The 17,409-nt window shown below is 35.8% G+C and overlaps 3 protein-coding genes across 8 annotated transcripts in view; 1 reads left to right on the plus strand and 2 right to left on the minus strand.

Moving 5' to 3' along the window:
* plrdgb (PITP-less RdgB-like protein) overlaps window positions 1–2,564 on the plus strand; it is a 115,311-nt gene extending 112,747 nt beyond the window's left edge. For all 3 annotated transcript variants that reach the window (XR_014198630.1, XM_082140678.1, XM_082140679.1), the window contains exon 20: window positions 1,182–2,564. The gene's annotated coding sequence lies outside the window, so the exon portion shown is untranslated. The remainder of the gene's footprint in view (window positions 1–1,181) is intronic.
* Window positions 2,565–3,476: 912 nt separating this feature from the next.
* pimreg (PICALM interacting mitotic regulator) lies at window positions 3,477–11,442 on the minus strand. Of its 3 annotated transcripts, none has more exons than XM_082140705.1 (6): window positions 11,294–11,442; window positions 10,371–10,687; window positions 8,687–8,994; window positions 7,247–7,342; window positions 6,501–6,532; window positions 4,383–4,521 (listed from the first exon to the last, which is right to left on the minus strand). In XM_082140705.1, exons 2-5 carry the CDS (start codon window positions 10,659–10,661, stop codon window positions 6,508–6,510), a joined length of 720 nt encoding a protein of 239 aa, XP_081996831.1. In that variant the 5' UTR covers window positions 10,662–10,687; window positions 11,294–11,442; the 3' UTR covers window positions 4,383–4,521; window positions 6,501–6,507. The 3 variants fall into 3 exon arrangements, with proteins under 3 accessions (XP_081996829.1, XP_081996831.1, XP_081996830.1); XM_082140704.1 differs by having other exon boundaries at window positions 6,501–6,538; XM_082140703.1 differs by lacking the exon at window positions 6,501–6,532 and having other exon boundaries at window positions 3,477–4,521; window positions 11,294–11,441.
* Window positions 11,443–12,451: 1,009 nt separating this feature from the next.
* On the minus strand, window positions 12,452–16,588 carry tmigd1 (transmembrane and immunoglobulin domain containing 1). 2 transcript variants are annotated; one of them, XM_082142004.1, is made up of 6 exons: window positions 16,430–16,569; window positions 15,957–16,028; window positions 15,517–15,801; window positions 14,698–14,982; window positions 14,498–14,601; window positions 12,452–13,643 (listed from the first exon to the last, which is right to left on the minus strand). In XM_082142004.1, the coding sequence occupies exons 2-6, from the start codon at window positions 16,009–16,011 to the stop codon at window positions 13,626–13,628; spliced, it is 747 nt and encodes a 248-aa protein (XP_081998130.1). In that variant the 5' UTR covers window positions 16,012–16,028; window positions 16,430–16,569; the 3' UTR covers window positions 12,452–13,625. The 2 variants fall into 2 exon arrangements, with proteins under 2 accessions (XP_081998130.1, XP_081998129.1); XM_082142003.1 differs by having other exon boundaries at window positions 12,453–13,643; window positions 15,957–16,033; window positions 16,430–16,588.
* Between the last annotated feature and the right edge of the window lie 821 nt (window positions 16,589–17,409).

Below are 17,409 nucleotides of genomic sequence, written 5' to 3' on the forward strand. Positions count from 1 at the left end.
TTCACGGTCTATTGGAGCAAGTAATTGTGGTAGAACTGCTCTAAACCAGGGGCGCTTTATAGATGTGCGAATCTTTTCTGAATGGCCCTGAAAAACACAAGGGTAAAGAAAGCAAATGATCTTTGACTCTGTTAAGTCATTAATAGACAATTTACAATACAAAACTGTTCAAGTTATGTGCCAATATTAATCTATTACTGCTCCAAATAGGATTGCTAAGATACGTTTTGAAAATGAATATATTTTTTAAATGATTATTAAAAAACAAAATCAAATGCAAATAGTTAATAATGGTCTATGCCATGATTTTTTTAAATGCAAAAATCGTACCTTTTTCTTACCCATTTTATTTATGTATGACCGACAAATATGCATCACATTAAGTTTATTAGTTATATTAAAATTGTGTAAGGCAAATTAAGGGGAATTTTATATGCAATTCAAATACATAAGTCTTTTTTAGGCCTACATATTTTAGTTTCTCTTTGTTTTTTATTATAAATTACTTGCTGAATTATTTACACTTGTTGGTAGAAATACATTATAACAGGGGTGTTCAAACTTTTTAATGCGATGGACCCCTAAAATAATTATTATTTCCCAATTATATTTATTTTGAAATTATTTACTTTCAAATGTCATATTTAGTCATTTTGAACCTATTATTATTTTATTTGTATTATTCTATGCTGTTATTTTATACTGAACTTTTCCACAATGCCTCTGTCTCTGAGGATGCAAGATTTAGTTTCTTTAGAAATAGCATTTGCAGATTCCGTAGATATAAATAAAATGTATGCTTATAACTGGTTATTCAGAAGAAGAAAAAATTGACTCACGAGACTGAAATGCCTAAAATGCTTCTAATGTTAATACTGAATTCGATTAATTTTTTTGAAGTTCCCATATGGAGCTCATGGGGTCAAGCTGAAAGACATACAAAATTATAAAAATAATAATTTGGCTCTAAAATCTTATTGGATGAGCTACATTCAAAGCCATTGTAAAGCATCTTATTTTGAATTGTATATTAATGCACCAAATTGCTAGTAAGTTATTGTGATTCTACCGCGGTTAAGAGGGTTCAACAGCTCGGGCATTGACTTCAGCTGGTAAGGCTGGAAGAACAAGCACATTTCTCCAACCTCTTACTAATCTCATTTTTCTTTCTCCATCCTCAGTACATACAGACGAATTTAATCATCAATCACATCAAGATCTCATTTCAAACCAGAAGAACCGCTCAACTCGATAGATGGGCTCCTTGGTAGACAAGAACAGTGAACAGCTGCAAGGATTTGCAAATTATCTCCAAAACAAACAATCCCACCGGAGAGAGACAAGGAACATTTCAGACGTTTGCTGTTAGAAAGAGCCCAGAACAGATGTGAAGATTGGACACTGAACGCTTTAACCCGTTGTGACTCTTACAGCAGACTGAAGGAAAGAGGAACATGGTGTCATAAATGAGACAGAAGTATGACAGAGAGTAGCTATAGAAAGTAGTGTCAAGGTCATCTTTTATTGATTATATAGTTTTGTGCTTTGCCAGGAGACTCGTTTCATGTGTGGTGAATATCTTCCTGCAGACTCCTGTGGTCTTTGTGAAGGTAACCATGGACATGAGCACCTGAGCCGCATCTATTTATAGCAGTCCTGCAACCTGAGGCATTGTGTTCTTTATGACTCTTTTGTGACCCACACGTCTCCCAGATCACCTGGCAAGCGTTTCTCAGAAGACCCTGTTTTCTTGTGTTTTAATCAGCCGTAAAGGAAAAGGAGCTTAGAAGAAAAACGGACGTCTCCAGGAGCATTCCGACTGCCATGTTTCATTAATAGTTTTTTTTGGACTCCTGTCTGCATGATTTGCTCAACCCAGATTCTTTTAGTCAAAATGTTGCTTCATACTCATGCATTATGTAAAGACTATAGTTCTAGTGTTCATCTAGGCCGGGTGAAGTATGTGCTAATAGATTATGTGCTGACAGAGTTTTTAAATGTCCTGCTGTGGTTTGACGTCTGTGACATTTTCAGAGAGAATCTGTTATGTGAATTTGGCTGTACTGCACAAAACTGTATATATTTGTATAAATGTATTTCATATACGGTGTTATTGGAAGTTATAAAACTATCTGTTGAAATGTTGACAAATTATTTCCGATTAATTTAATTTCACTCTTCTCAGTTTTTTAGAAAAGTAATTCTGGTAGGTTATCTTGATTTTGCCAAGTAAGACATGTTCCTGGATCAACAAATTTTGTTCTCTTTAATGGCTTATTGCACTTGAATGGTCATACGCACATATGACAATATGCCTGTCTTGGCGAATATTCATGTAAACACAGTCTTAAGTGAACGTAAACCACTGGGAAAGAAATCAGATGTGTGGCAATGGGATCAGTGCATTAAAGCAGGGCTATGCGGCCCGCCGGCCCAAAGTTGCAAGGGTGGTTTTTCGGCTCACAGGCGCTTGGGGGGTGCGAGACGACCACCATTCAACCCGAAAAAAGTCATATAACTATTCCAATGACTCCGAAGCTGTTCGGTTAAGGTAAAAAAAGTTACTTAGTTCACCTTTAAGTCTTAAAGTGACAGCAGCCTAATACAGTAAACCAGTATATATATTGGTTATATCAGTTTCAGTTTTTACATATAATTTAAATTGATTTCACAAGCATTAACGTATCGCATATCGAATACTGCATTATCTAACAAGTTATAAAAATGTTCTTCAATATCGCGCAGAAAAATCAGAGAGAAATGATAGGTGAATAGCATTGATGTAAAAGCACCTAACCCTGGTTGCAAGCCTAAACTTGACATAAACTGTATTAAACTTGTCCCTCAAATCTGAATGGTCTATTGGAATGTTGATCCAGTATCAACAAAGATGTTGATCCAGTATCATGTTGTACTTGGTGAAATCACATTCACCAATTCGGCCATCACTTTAAAATAAAGTTTCATTTGTGAAAGGGGTCATATTATGGTTTTTTACATTTTGTGTGTATCGTTGCTGTTTGAGCATGAAAAAGTCCATACTGTTCTAGAAAGCATCTTCCCCTCAACACAGTGAGATAGCAGAACCCACTCTTTGCATGCCATGACTGAAAAATCTTTCTGATAAAATGGTTATGAGCTGAAATCTTGCAGGTGGTTTTACAGCTGCTCCCTCTGGAGTTTTAAACATTTACCATCCTTAAAATAGACCAATAAAGCAGCCTTTTAAAAATGATGATTCCTTGCTGAGACACCCTGCATTTTTAAAAGCACATTAGATCGCTGCTATTTTTCAGTGCATTTTAATGTCAGTTAAGAAAGCAAGAAAAAGGAAATCCAAGTAATAGGACTGAACTGCTCTGAACTGTGTACTTTGCAGCTTCTAGTCCTTTACATGCTAAGAGATGTGAAGAAAAAAATCCCATTGATACTTACAAAATGATGATGAAAAGTAAGAAACCATTCAAATTTGTTAATTATGGATTTTTCTTTATTTATTTATTAAATATAAAAAAAGCAAACGATGCTGTTTTTGTCCTTTTCTTTTAACAAATCATAATGCAAAGTGATATAACTGTAAACATTTCAGCTTTGAAACAAACTCACTCTCTTATTGTTCTTTGGTAATGTTTACATATTGATCACTATATTGTGAGTACAATCTGTGATTATGATGTCTTACATAATATTGACAATAGCAGTATATTTGCTTGGTGAAATAGTGAAATTATAGCATTTTTTCCTCCTGCTACACAAATACTAATGCCTTGCAGTACACCCAGTAAAGTACCAAAGCAGTAAAACACTGTTAATAAACTTCAACTAAATAGGTTAAAACAGTTAGTAAACAGTAACGTTAGTAACATTTCCCACAGTTAAGACACTATCTAAACACGTCAGTTTAGTGTTCGGTAGTGGTATTGGATATTTTTGCAAAAAACAACAACAACCTATATGGTTTGTTTTTGATGAATAACATTTAGCATTTTTCCTAATTCTTTGACCTTTCCACACATTCATTTTTAATATGCTTACATTTTGTATTCACATCTTTTGGTGGCTTTTCACAGCAGAAATAGTTTTAAATAAATGCTTCAATATGTCTAGCACACTGAGCCATGAATGTGCATTAATTGAAATCATGCACATAAATCTGAAAATCAGCAGCTATAAATGGAAATGTTTTCATATAGTGATACAGTATATTCAGTTGCCCATTAAAAGATACAGACAGATAAGAAAAGTGTCCCTTCAAAATACTGGACAAGGCCTCTTCTGGCATATACTGAGAAACACAAGACAACATACATGTTTGATAGGATAAGGATAAGGAAAACAGTTGCCTCTTAAGTGGCTTTGCGGATGTTCGCCATGGCCACATCAGTCCAGCTGCTTACGGACTGCTGTATGCGCTGTGTCTGTTTTCGGATGGAAGCCCTTTTCAGTCCTCTGGAAATGTTGCTCTTGGTTGTGCTGTAGCTCTTGCTCATGACCCCTTTGTAGTGCTCCAATGCCTGGACCCTGCAATCACATTATCACCAAAGGTTAGAGTTAAGTGTGTGATGAAGTAAGGTGCTTTTGGAGATCATGATATCAAACTAGGTACGTGACATGTGTCTCGGTGGAGGGTGGGGCTTAATACCCTCCACAACTGACAGCAAACTGGCATTCAGGTCTGCCTCCATTTAGCTGGCAACTAGCCAAATTCCTACGATCCAATTAATTCCCGAAGGATGAAATCAAGTCCTGCCCTATATTTTTCTTATTCCAGAATTTGTCTCATTTGTATATACGTCACAAAACTTCCGTTTTATGCCGACTTTAAGACCGAAGTCAAGTTTTATGCGAAAGTTTGCAGCCGAATGCAGAGGCTTTCAAAGTTTACTTCAAATAATAGTGCGCGAATTGACACATGAACACTAGAAAGTTTAGACATTTTTCACGTCTACAAAGTTAAAGGTACAATATGCAACTTTTTTGTTAAAAATTAACAAAATTTACATAACGAGTCAATACATCACCAATCCTTTTTCAAAAACGTGTTTTTGTCCTGCCTTGATTCATTATGGTAAGCCTACTATAAGCGTTTATATTTTAGACCTAGCGGGATGGTTTTCACGGGAAATTGCGTAAACGTCACTCGCCCGTCTCGTCATATCCGTAAACAGAGAAAACGTACTCCTGCTACTTTGATACGTGTATGGTGTGGGAGTGGCATAGTTTAGTTGTCATAACTAGCGAGAAAGTTTGACGTGGAGGAGCTAAATCTCAAACCTCCGGGGAATCACCCGTCTAAAAAAAAACTGCAGAATTGAACATATCAATTGTCATATGTAGCTCTCTAGCAGAGTTCGTTATAAAGCATTATATTGTGAAGGGTCATTCCCTTGAAAAAAAATGTCTCAAGGAAGTACCGTGTCTATTAATGGGTATCTAGAAATGTTGCTTTAACTAGCCTACTAGCTGAAATAAAATAAGTGATCATTTTTTATACATTTTATTTCAATTAATGTTTATTTTGTGCTGTACTATGCTGATGACAAAATGTACATATGTTCTGTACGTGCACCTTAAATTATGCATAAAAAAAACGAAGTATACTTTGGGCTTTAGCTTACAAGCTTAGTGCTAACTGGTTCCAAAATGCACTTTTGATTAGCGAGGACAAGATAGGTTTTTGACCAGGCATTGAGGAAGGGGGATATGATCTAGCAATACACCATGACTAAAGAAAACACATTAACAGTTATTTACATGAGTGAAAGTTATGTTAGTTAGAGTTTAGTGTTCAATGTGTTCAAATCCCAATGTTATATATGATTTTCAGTGCTGTCAAATTGATTAATCATGATAAATCACATTTAACATAAAAGTTTGTAAATACACACACACACACACACACACACATTATATATTTACAAAATGTTATGTTAGGTGCGATTCATCCAGATTAATTGAGTTGACAGCACTAATTATTTTTAAATGAAACAAACAAAAATGCAGTTGTCAGCATGCAGTTTTTCAGTGTATGGAAAAGTGCAGCTTTGGCATTTTAACAATAACTCGTTTAGAGTTACACAGGAAAAAAGGAGCAACAGACTTATGGATTGGAACATTAATTTTTGCTTTCAAAATGTAGTGAGCTGAAGAATCTGTTTGAATTGGCATGATGAATCACAATATAGAAGTAAAATAATGATAAAAAGAATTGGAAGGAAATGGGCGAATCAAGCAGCAGCCATTGTAAAGTGTGTTGTAAAATGCCTTTTAGTGCTTGATATTAGAAAGTAAAGCTCCTTAAATCATGTTTGGTGTAGGTTAATAACTAATCATGCAATACAAATAGGCTTTAGTGTGGCGCTGACTGCACGAATCAGACCCAGTGAGCTAAAGTTAACTTCTTAGATTGGACAAACATGCTCACATAATGAAATAAACATTACATTTTTGCACAAGTATGTTTTCAAGCAGAACTTCAGAAAGATACTTAAAACATTTACCTTAGCTTTAATCCATAAGACACTCCCTGAACCTGTCGCTTGCAGAATAGAAGAGAAATAATAAATGGACTTAATTCAGAAAGATATTACAAGTGATCATGCCTGAAAGCCTTGAATTTGTTGACAGCAATATAGCAGATTTAAATCAGCCCTAAAATCCCATCGTCACCCCTTTAGCTGGATTGATTAAGAGTGACTGACCGCCCAACCAAGGAATGAGACTTTTGAGCCATTTGAAAATCTTGGCGGGAGGAAAGTTATGTGTGGAATTCAAAAAGGGGAGGGAACGGGGTCCCTCGGAGGACGAGGAAGGGCTGGAAGATATTAAGACTAGCACTGCATGATAAAAACATGAACAACCCCAATGTCTTAAAAAATAACCCTTAGATTAAACCCTTAGTTAAATCACACAGTTGTTCCAGCAATAGACAACAATTCCCAAAAGCAAACCCCACTAAGTGCAGTAACTTTTAAGCGGCTCAACATAAAGGCTTTTTAAGGAGGTTTCGGTACAGAGCAGCTGCTGTCTAGTGAAACGTTGGGGTGGGGGAGATTGCACCCTCCCAAAACTACAAACAGGAAATGGCCAGATGTCATGAGCGGGAACTGGGACCACATTGTGCCTGAGTGAGCACACCCAATCCCAAGAACTGACAGAAATAAAACTGATAAAAGGTGAAGATTAAAACAAAGTGTATTCATTTTTACAGAATGAACATTTTATTGGGATTTTTTTTAATACTCACCTATCATCTTTCCAAATCGCATCATCAAAGGCTTGAGAGAGACGTTTTAGCCTTCCTAGGCCTTTGGACACACAATCCAGATCCTCATCAAACTGCCTGTCATGGGATGGAGAGAACCATTTTGTGATATCATGCGTTACGTTCAATCTGCAGAATTGTTCTTGTCATCCCTAACGTTTTGTAGCGTCAGGGTCATCCATAATATGCTAATGTTCTCCCAAGCGTTGACTAAATTAGCTGTCAGGTATATTATTTTAAAATCTACAGGCTTTTGGAATGATATGTTTGGAATGGAATACAAGCATACTTCTTATTGGATACTGCACAGTTTAGGGAGGGTCAGGCACCAATATTAAAATTCTGCCTGATAATTATTTTTATGTTATGGAATTAGGCTATAACTTATAACATAGTGATACCATTATGTTGAATTAAACTACTAAAAGATAAAATACTGAAAACTAAAATCAATCACTTTGAATGCAACGAGATTCAGGCATCAAAACATTATAATGTACAATATGAAAATGGATATTCATTTTGAAATTTGCCAAAGATTACATTTAAAAGTGTTATTAAATTATTCATTTTAAAACTTTTAGTGAGCGTTAGATGATGGCAAATATCCAGTTTAGGGTGATTTTAGTTTACTAAAACCATAATTTTTTTTTTTTAAAGTGTTACTTGAAATAAAATAAACATTAACTGATATATAAAAAAGCAGCTAGTTCCCCAAGGCAACATTTCTCATTTTCACTTACTGGAATAAGACACATTTAAAAAGAAGAAAAATGACAAAACACAACAAAATTACTAAAACTAAAATGAAAGTAAAAACTATTTAAATATTTACAACAATAGTATCTCTTCAATGATACTTAAAATAACACTGAACCCAGCGTCCAACATCTTTGAAATTGTCACTGTTATTTTACATTATTGTTCAATTTTGCATAAAATGTCAAAATGAATATTAAAAAAAGAGAACTGTGGGATCTAGTGTTTTACACAGTGTGCTCAATTGTTACACAACATATTTTGGCAAATGTAGTTAGTCATCAGGGTATTCCATGCATGCAGAAAATTTTTATACTCTGCACAGAATACATGGTATAGTGTGACATCTAAACAGTCACTCTCTTCAAAAAAATAAAAATAAATTCCCGATGACTCATCCTGCACTATACACATTCCTTCCAAATCAAATGCTATTTAGAATGACAATGTCCTTCCCCCTAATATACCACCTGCAAGTACCAAATCACAGTTCACATCAGTGACATAATGGCCTATTTACAAAAAAAAAAGGTTGGTTCTTTAAATATTGCCCACGCAACTTCTCAATGAAGAAAAATGCTGTCGTCAAATGATTTCATGGGGACACTAAACTATTTCAAATCAGCAAAAATGCAATGTGTGAATGCAGCTGTGCAGCCTCACCTCCTGCTGTTCGTTGTGTTGGGTGATGCAAAAGGGCTTTTGAGTGCAGCCATTCGCACCAGCTGCCTCCTGGTGCCCCTGGTCTTCACCGTCCTAACAGCACGGGCACTGGCGTCTGGGGTACAGGCCCCTCGAGGAGTCCGCTTGCTGGTTGACCTTGGAGTTCGCCTGGGGGTGATGGTAGTACGGGCGGCAGATCGCTTTGGGGTTTGTGATGTCCCAGTGCAATCACACTCCTCTCCGCCTGATGTTCTACCAGGCGTCATGACCAGACACTCCTGACGTGGCTGTCTGCTCCTTTGAAACTTCTGATTAGAAGATGAAAATATAGGGTTTTTTGGGAGGGTAAATAAACATTTGTTTTACATGAATAACTATAGACCTTATTCAGAGCAGCGCCATGACAGGTCTGAAAGCGAGGCTGTGAGGGATAGACTTACCGTGTTTTCAATGGCATGCGCTGTAAAAAGCTCCTATATCACTTATAATTTTCCACAGCTCATGTTGTCTGGAGTTTTTTTATCTACAGAAATTTATTGCAAAGATATTTTTGCAGTGTTTCATCAGCAGAACAATCCAGAAACACATTAAATAACAGTACAACCCACTGAAGAGATATATGGCTGCGTCCGAAATCGCATAGGCTACTCTCTTGAGTTGGTACTGTCATAGATTTTTCCCTAAACCTAACTATCTGGGTCTCGTCTACAAATCTACGTCCCCGAACGTCTACTGTCGACATTTAGTCTATCTGGGTCTCGTCTACAAATCGACGTCCCCATTCAATAATAGCACCTAACTAACTTGTTCCTCTAAACTAGCTTCCTTCCTAAACTAGCTTCTTGCGCAGGAATAAATCGTCAGCAACAGACCTCAGCAAATGTCCTTTAAATGCTTTAATCACGGCCAGGAGATCTTCCCGAGCAGTTCTCAGGGAATCTCTCCCAAGAAGCAAGGCCGGAGGATCTCAGACAAATTCCATTGAGAATCCCACCGTAAAACACAGATACAACAGTTTTTATAGAATCGAGAAAACAAATAAGACTAACACGTCACCTTCAATGTGATTGGTTCAATTGGTTCAAAAGCCCCAACCTTTTTCCTCTGTCACTGGCACAAGCAAACTCTGTTTTTGTGATTACTTATCACAAGGTTTGAGAACTAGTCATCTGTCTAGTTTCACTTCCCTAACTGTTATTTATACACACACTCAAAGTCACAAGTTTTCCCCAAAGAGTTTGGACACAGTTAATACCATATGAATGTCGTTCCTGCAAGAAAAACAAATGTTAGTTGATTAATTAAAATCCATCACAGTACTTATTTTGAATTTAGAACAATTACTTCAAGCCCGCTCTATATAGTATTGAATGTGTGTAGTAAGAATTAAATCTGGACGAACTACATTCGCCATGTTGTCATTATCATGTGACCTATCAGCATCATTTACACTGCCTCACGTTATTCTTTGTTTTACATACTCTGAACTGTACCACAATGCCTTGTATTTGGCTTATACTTTTTGCACTGTACTTTTTTAACTTAAAAAATGAAGTTAAAAATTAATGTCACAGCCTCGCTTTCATTCTTGTTTAAATCAAAGAAGGCGCTGCCGTGAATAAGGTCTATAACAACAAGTGATTGAGTGAATGTGCATTCAGTTTCAAAGAAAAAATAAGCACACCTGACAGACGTTTCCAATGGAGTTTTTTGCACTGCGGGTCATTTTGCGGACAACACTGGTCTTTTGGTTCATCTGTAGTGACTCCCAGGTGGGGTTCTCCGAGATGTTGACGTTGGACTGCACTGGTTTCAGGGGCAGCCGCTTGCGCAGAGACATTCTCAGTGAGTTCAGCGAGCTGGTGGAGCGCATCTTCTTAAACTGCTGCGGCGCTTCGGGCGAGCTGTCGGGCTCCGACTCATCGAGGACAGCATGCGACCTCCAGACCCCGCTCACAATAGTGGACGTCATCATGAGATCTCAGGGAGATGTAAAAATGCCTATTTGCAACAACAACAAAAAAGACTTAAAAATACTTTACGGTAAAAGTGTAGACCTCTATGTGTTGTCTTGTTGAATAAGTTAGTAGCCTACATTGACTTTATACGTAAACAATGATTAACCATTTTGCAGTATTTTACAGCAACAATGCATTCTGTTAAAAACATTCACTCTAAAACAGGTTGTAACTATAACATTTCCCTTTTCTGTTAAAATTAGCATAAGTCCACAGTGTATAACAAATAATATTCACGTAAGAAATGTCTGACTTTTAAAGATTTTATTCACTATTAGGCTACTTTTCCAGGTTTTCCACGACTGTGGGAGGAACTCTGTGAAGTGCTGCCTCGGTTCAAATGATAAATAAACTGATCAAAAGCTTGATGTTTGTAAAAGAAAATAGTAAATCGCGGTGAGTGATAATAAAATGAAACTGAAGATTATTCTCCAAGATGCAAGTAGCAACGTTAACGAAGAGCATAAAGCATTGATCATTTAAAAAGTTAGCGACCCAACGCAACATCGAACAAAAACAATAAATGCTTTACACAACAAATACGTCTAAAAGATTTTGCATTGACTATGAAGTTCAAATGAAAACTTACCGTTCTTTTTCCAAAATCTCAGTCTTTTGAAGTCAAACTATCCTTTACTTTGTTTCGAGTGGCTGCCTGGCTGTTTGAATTTGGCGAACCGCTCCCTCTGGAAGTCAGACTCCGCCCACTTTGTCCCGTTCCTCCACTCTGATTTGCCAAACATGCTGTTGCGTCGCAATCTAAATGTGACGTAACCCGCGGTTCTTTGTTTTGGAACGCTTGTATTGCTATGATCAACTGTCTATATTCATAGAGACAAAGAGACCACTTTTAAACAGTTAACTACAGAAATACCAAAGCTCATCATGAATAAACGACCTCGAATGATAGCAAAACGTCTTATGAAATGTCTCAAATGCATAAATATCCAAAATATTTAACAGCTGTGATCAAGTAAGTAAAAAAGCTTGTGCTTATAGTCAACAACAAAAAAATCTAAGTAACTAAATGTCCAACAAATCTGAAATATAATTACATTTTTATTTGTCTCAGAATTTGATATGACAGCGAACAAAGAAAACAGTGAAAGTATACGAATCTTAGTATTATAAAGTGTAAAATACCTTTAACCAAATCAAATCAAATAGGTTATAGGCGTATATATATATTATATGCGCCTATAACCTAAACCTATATGATTTGATTTGGTTAAAGGTTTATGATTTTTACACTATTTACACAAGTAAAATCTCGTCCTTGAGAATGTTCAGTAACATATCTTGCAATTCACTTTAATGACTTTATTTTACTGTATCTCCAACAAACACAGCCATCAATGTTCTAGGAGTGGCTGCGTCTTTGCTGGCTCAGAGACAAAGTACTTGCTCAGCAACATTAGAATCTGGGGAGAAACGCACAAGGAAATCATCTAAAAAACTCACAAGTATAAAGAGTGTTTGACAGACATATTTTCACCTTATAATTTAACAATAACAAAACACACAGGCTGAGCAGGAAACTAAGAAGATCTTTTTGAATTAGTAATTCATATTTAAGAGGGATTCCATCCTGGTTCCATCCCGTTTGCCAGTACAGTAATGTCTATTTGAATTCCAGTCTGAAATCCTCTATGCTCAACGTCTCTGTGGTTTGAATGTCTGAGATGAAATTCCATGTGGAGATGTTCAACTTCGATTTGGGAGGGATGTAAAAAAACATGTTTGCATCACAATAAGTGTATTGTGATTGTCAAAACCTTTGGTAACTAAACAGAATATTATTAAGTTCCATTTCAGTGACAACATGTTTCACAATGACTGGTAGGCCACTGTTTTTATTATTGCTTGATTTCATTTTTACAAATTTCACGATTTCAGTTAAATTAAATTCTTGTGATATGATTCCGATCTTGATTCAATATCGATTAATTTAGATAAATATTAGGTACAGTAGATACATGTTAATAGATAAAGGTTAAAAATAACAACTCAAATATAAATATAAAGCATTTTTTATTATATAATATTTTAATGATATAAGTAAAAATATAATATGTTAATATGGTGCACATGATATTTAATTCAATTCAATTCAATTTACGTTTATTTGTATAGCGCTTTTCACAATACACATCATTTCAAAGCAGCTTTACAGAAAGTGCATGAGTCCATATTACAATTTATAATCTGTTATTAGAGATAACTATCTAAGTTAAGTATTTCAGAAATGTACATAGGCTATACAAAGTTACAGTTAGCTAAAAATGTATTAATTTAAACAATGTAATAATTTAATGCAGAAACAATAAGCTCATTGAAGTAATGAATACTTGTTTGTTAACAAATGCTTATGACATTTAGAAAATACAGCATTGGTGCAAAATTGAGCAAAATACTCCTCTATATAGCAAATTTTTCTAGCCAACTAACGTGCTATGGTCATGGCTTTCCTGGGTTAATGACTTTTACACTATTTACACAAGTAAAATCCCATCCTTGAGAATGTACAGTAAAATATCTTGCAATTCACTTTAATGACTTTATTTTACTGTATCTCCAACAAACACAGCCATCAATGTTCTAGGAGTGGCTGTGTCTTTGCTGGCTCAGAGACAAAGTACTTGATCAACAACATTAGAATCTGCGGAGAGACATACAAGGAAATCATCTAAAAAAATGTGTTGTTTGACAGACATATTTTCACCTTATAATTTAACAATAACAAAACAAACAGGCTGAGCAGGAAAATAAGAAGATCTTTTTGAATTAGTAATTCATATTTAAGAGGGATTCCATTCCATCCCGTTTGCCAGTACAGTAATGGCTAAATTCCAGTCTGATCTCCTCAATGCTCAATGTCTCTGTGGTTTGAATGCCTGAGATGCAATTCCACGTGGAGATGTTCAGTTTCGTTTGCAGCACTATAGGACACAAAAGTTTCTGATGTTTTAGATAGTTTTTGATTTTAAGATCTGAGTTATTTATGTAAACTAGTTCATATTAAAGGAACACTCCACCGTTTTTTGAAATAGGGCTTATTCACCTTCTTTCCTACATTTAGATAGGTGGGCAAATGCATTTTTGTCTCAGTGCATGCATTGTTTTAGTTTGACAGGGTCGGCGCTAGCTTAGCTTAGCATAATGAATGGAATCCTTTGTTGCCAGCTAGCATGTCCTGAGTAAAAGTGATAAAAAATGTTTAAAAAACCCACCTAATTACTTCTTGTGGCCTGCGTATTCACAACAAGTACAAATAGCGATGCAGATTAACACTAGACGATTTCCTATGCAGATATTGACTTGGGACTATATTAGGGGGAAGCACAGGTGAAGCACTGCTACTTGGGCGCAGAGATATCACGCCCAAGTAGCAGTGCTTCGCCTGTGCTTCCCCCTAATATAGTCCTTAATATATAAGTCAATATCTGCCTAGGAAATCGCCTAGTGTTAATCTGCATCACTATTTGTACTTGTTGTGAATACGCAGGCCACAAGAAGTAATTAGGTGGGTTTTTAAATTTTTTTATATCACTTTTACTCAGGACATGCTAGCTGGCAACAAAGGATTCCATTCATTGTGCTAAGCTAAGCTAGCGCCGACCCTGTCAAACTAAAACAATGCATGCACTGAGACAAAAATGCATTTGCCCACCTATCTAAATGTAGGAAAGAAAGTGAATAAGCCCTATTTCAAAAAACGGTGGAGTGTTCCTTTAAACATCGCTATTCTCTTCATTTTATTAGTTATGACAATAACAAAATGGAGCTGACATACCTTAATAATGTTATCCCTCCTAGAGATGAGTGCTAATACAATTGTGCATAAAACCACCACCACTCCAGCAATCGTGGGTCCTACAGGGAACTTTAGGACTCTATCTAAGGGAGGGGGGGAAAAGAAACATAAATTAAACTGAACATTAATGTAAAGCAGAATGTCAAAGAAAAATTGAGGATAAAAAAGGGACCACAAACCTACAACCGTAACTATAAAAGTCCTGCTCGCAATTCCATAGACGGGTGAGGTTACCTCACAGATGTACGTTCCTTGATGTACATCACGCACAGCTTTTGGGATTGACAACTCAGCGGTAATGCCATTATTGGTCGTTATGTAACTACCTGTGGTCAGATCCAGAACTTCACCATCCCTTTTCCAAACCAGAGCTACAGGAGGGTTGGCACGTACATCACAGGACAGAACAACACCACTTTTTTCCTCAACAAACACTTCTTTAGTGTCATTAAGGTCTGGAGGATCTGTAATATAATGGCATCAAACCGTAGAATGAAACATATCTCCTTCACTATGTTGTTTTACATGCATAAAAAAAAAAAGAAAAAAAAAAAAAGATTGAGGATACTGTGAAGCACTTATTCCAGTGAAGCCCAATTTCTGGTCAGTGGTCATGTGATTTTTTATTTTATTTTATTTTATTTTATTAATTGTAATGGTAGTTTTTTATAAAACTGTTACAAGTCGGAGGAAAAATAAGAATTTATAACTTTACACAGAAATGGTTAGTGGCTTTGTTAATGCTAAAATCATGTATGCACTTTAATTGTTTACGTCGTGAGGCTATATTGAAAGATGTTTTACAAATGAACCCCACGAACGCACAATCCTAACTGAGTCAACATTCGATGTAGGCTACATTTAAAGAGTTAATTTAATGAGTTTGATAAGGTGTTAGTTCTGGAATAGCTTAACTGAAATTAAATTGATTCCAAACCTGTTAGTTTAACCCTTGAATATATTCCTGTTTACCCAAGTATTCTGAACATTAAACTTACAATGGACGTCGAACTCGATGGTGCCGTTCACACTTGCGTCACCCTTCAGCTGACAGGTAAAGACGACTCCGTTGTCCTCTTTAGTGACAGACTGTATACAAAGACTACTCCGGGACAGGCGGTTTTCTACTGCCAGATTCACCCGGGCACCATTGCGGTACCACTGCAGTTCTTGGTTGGATGGGTCAATACTTTCATCAGTCTTACAAGTTAGGGTGACGGTTTCCTCAACCTCTGTCTTTAGCAAGCTCCCGATGGCCGACGGACATGACTCAATGGTGAACGCTGGTCAGAATGTGTTTAGAGAGAATTAAATATTAGCAATTTGTTCAGACATAGTGTATTCGAATTATTCGAGTAGAATAATATGTTAGAACATGCAGCAATTGGATCTGTTTGAAAGCACCAGACTTTGAAAACATAGTGATAGATTAGGCTACCTTTTATAGGAGTGACACAGCACAGCAGGAGCTGAATGATAACCAATACTTTCATCTTTGTAAGTGTGCCAGCTGCCCTTAATGATAAAAAGACATGAACAAATATGATTTGTGGAATGTTTTGGGTAAACATTCTTCAAAGGAATTCGTATTTTGCTAGAAATGTACGAAAATGGCTTAACTTATCAAAATCAATGTGAATCCAAAACAACTTTGGATCCCATTGACTTTCATTGTATGGAAAAACTAAAGACATTTCCCAGAATATCACTAAAGAAAAAAAAAGTCATATAGCCTAGCTTTGGAATGATGTGAGGGTATTTAAATGATGGCATTTTAATTTATTTAAATGTATTTAACAATTCCAGACAGTTTCAAAGTCATTGAATCACTTGATTTTATCAGCAGAATGTGTGAAATCTTAATATGCATTCTCAGAAATTCAGATCCCTTTTTCAAGACCGCTTACTCACCAAAGCTTTGTGCGACGGTTCTCTGGAAAATGCCAAATCCAAAGGTTGCGTGAGGTCTGGAGAGGCTTGTGTCTTTACACCAGTGATTTATATTCTGTCCCTTTACAGCACTTGGAATTGAAATCACCTTCCCCTCACGGTCACAGACCTTTTAGTGTTGTGCAAAAATAGGCTTTTAAGTGTCATTTCAATCTCTCAAGGTGGAATGGGAAGGATGAAAAGAGAGAAATCTCACAAAGAGTCATAAACTTACAGTCTTACAGTCGTAAAAACGTTTGCGATAAGAGAAATTGTATGTTCTATAAATGCATATGTCAATGCCAAACGCATTAAATAAAAAAAATACATGTCCCAACCCAAAATGAATCATGCATTCCTTTAGTGTTTATATGTTATATCTGAGTTCAGTGACGCAGGGCAATGACACTATGCACATGTACAGCATGCACGAAAGTCAGTTATACAAATTTGATACAAATACAGTGTTATATGCATAAGGTCACCTTGTTATACTATTATATACTGTATATATAGGGTACAACGCGGCTAAAGGCAAACCAAAAATTGCTTTTCAGTACTCCCATAGTGTATGATAAAAAATAAATAATAAAAAAGACTAAAGCTAAAATAAGTTAAGTAATACTTAGAAAAGTTAATACTTGTTCAAAACAATAATTTTAGCAAAGTTTGTTGGCTACTATTTTCTGTTTATTTTGATAAATAAAATATTAATTTTTGTTCCATAAATATACTGTCATTAAAATGTTAATATAAAAATATATTTTAAAAATACAGAAACAAAATTATTTTAAAAAGTAAAGATTCTGAAAGCATTGAGAGAGAACCCATAATAATTTAATATAGATTTACAGTAGTAACAATAAATAATATTTTATCATATGATATGACTAATTTAAAAATAAATTCAATAATTTTAGCATTTCTCATTTGCTACTTAAATCTACAACATTTAAAAAAAA

This window comes from Leuciscus leuciscus, assembly GCF_965113295.1.
Source record: "Leuciscus leuciscus genome assembly, chromosome: 16".
In the NCBI taxonomy this organism is placed as follows: Eukaryota; Metazoa; Chordata; class Actinopteri; order Cypriniformes; family Leuciscidae; genus Leuciscus; species Leuciscus leuciscus.

Coding starts and splice junctions, on each gene's coding strand:
- pimreg (XM_082140703.1), bottom strand. CDS start 10,661: ATGATGACGTCCACTATTGTGAGCGGGGTCTGGAGGTCGCATGCTGTC. Junction 8,995..10,370: donor CCATTGGAAACGTCTGTCAG/GTGTGCTTATTT, acceptor TCTTCTAATCAG/AAGTTTCAAAGGAGCAGACA. Junction 7,343..8,686: donor AACACAACGAACAGCAGGAG/GTGAGGCTGCAC, acceptor ATCCCATGACAG/GCAGTTTGATGAGGATCTGG.
- tmigd1 (XM_082142004.1), bottom strand. CDS start 16,011: ATGAAAGTATTGGTTATCATTCAGCTCCTGCTGTGCTGTGTCACTCCT. Junction 15,802..15,956: donor CTGTGTCACTCCTATAAAAG/GTAGCCTAATCT, acceptor CATTCTGACCAG/CGTTCACCATTGAGTCATGT. Junction 14,602..14,697: donor TTTTATAGTTACGGTTGTAG/GTTTGTGGTCCC, acceptor CCCCTCCCTTAG/ATAGAGTCCTAAAGTTCCCT.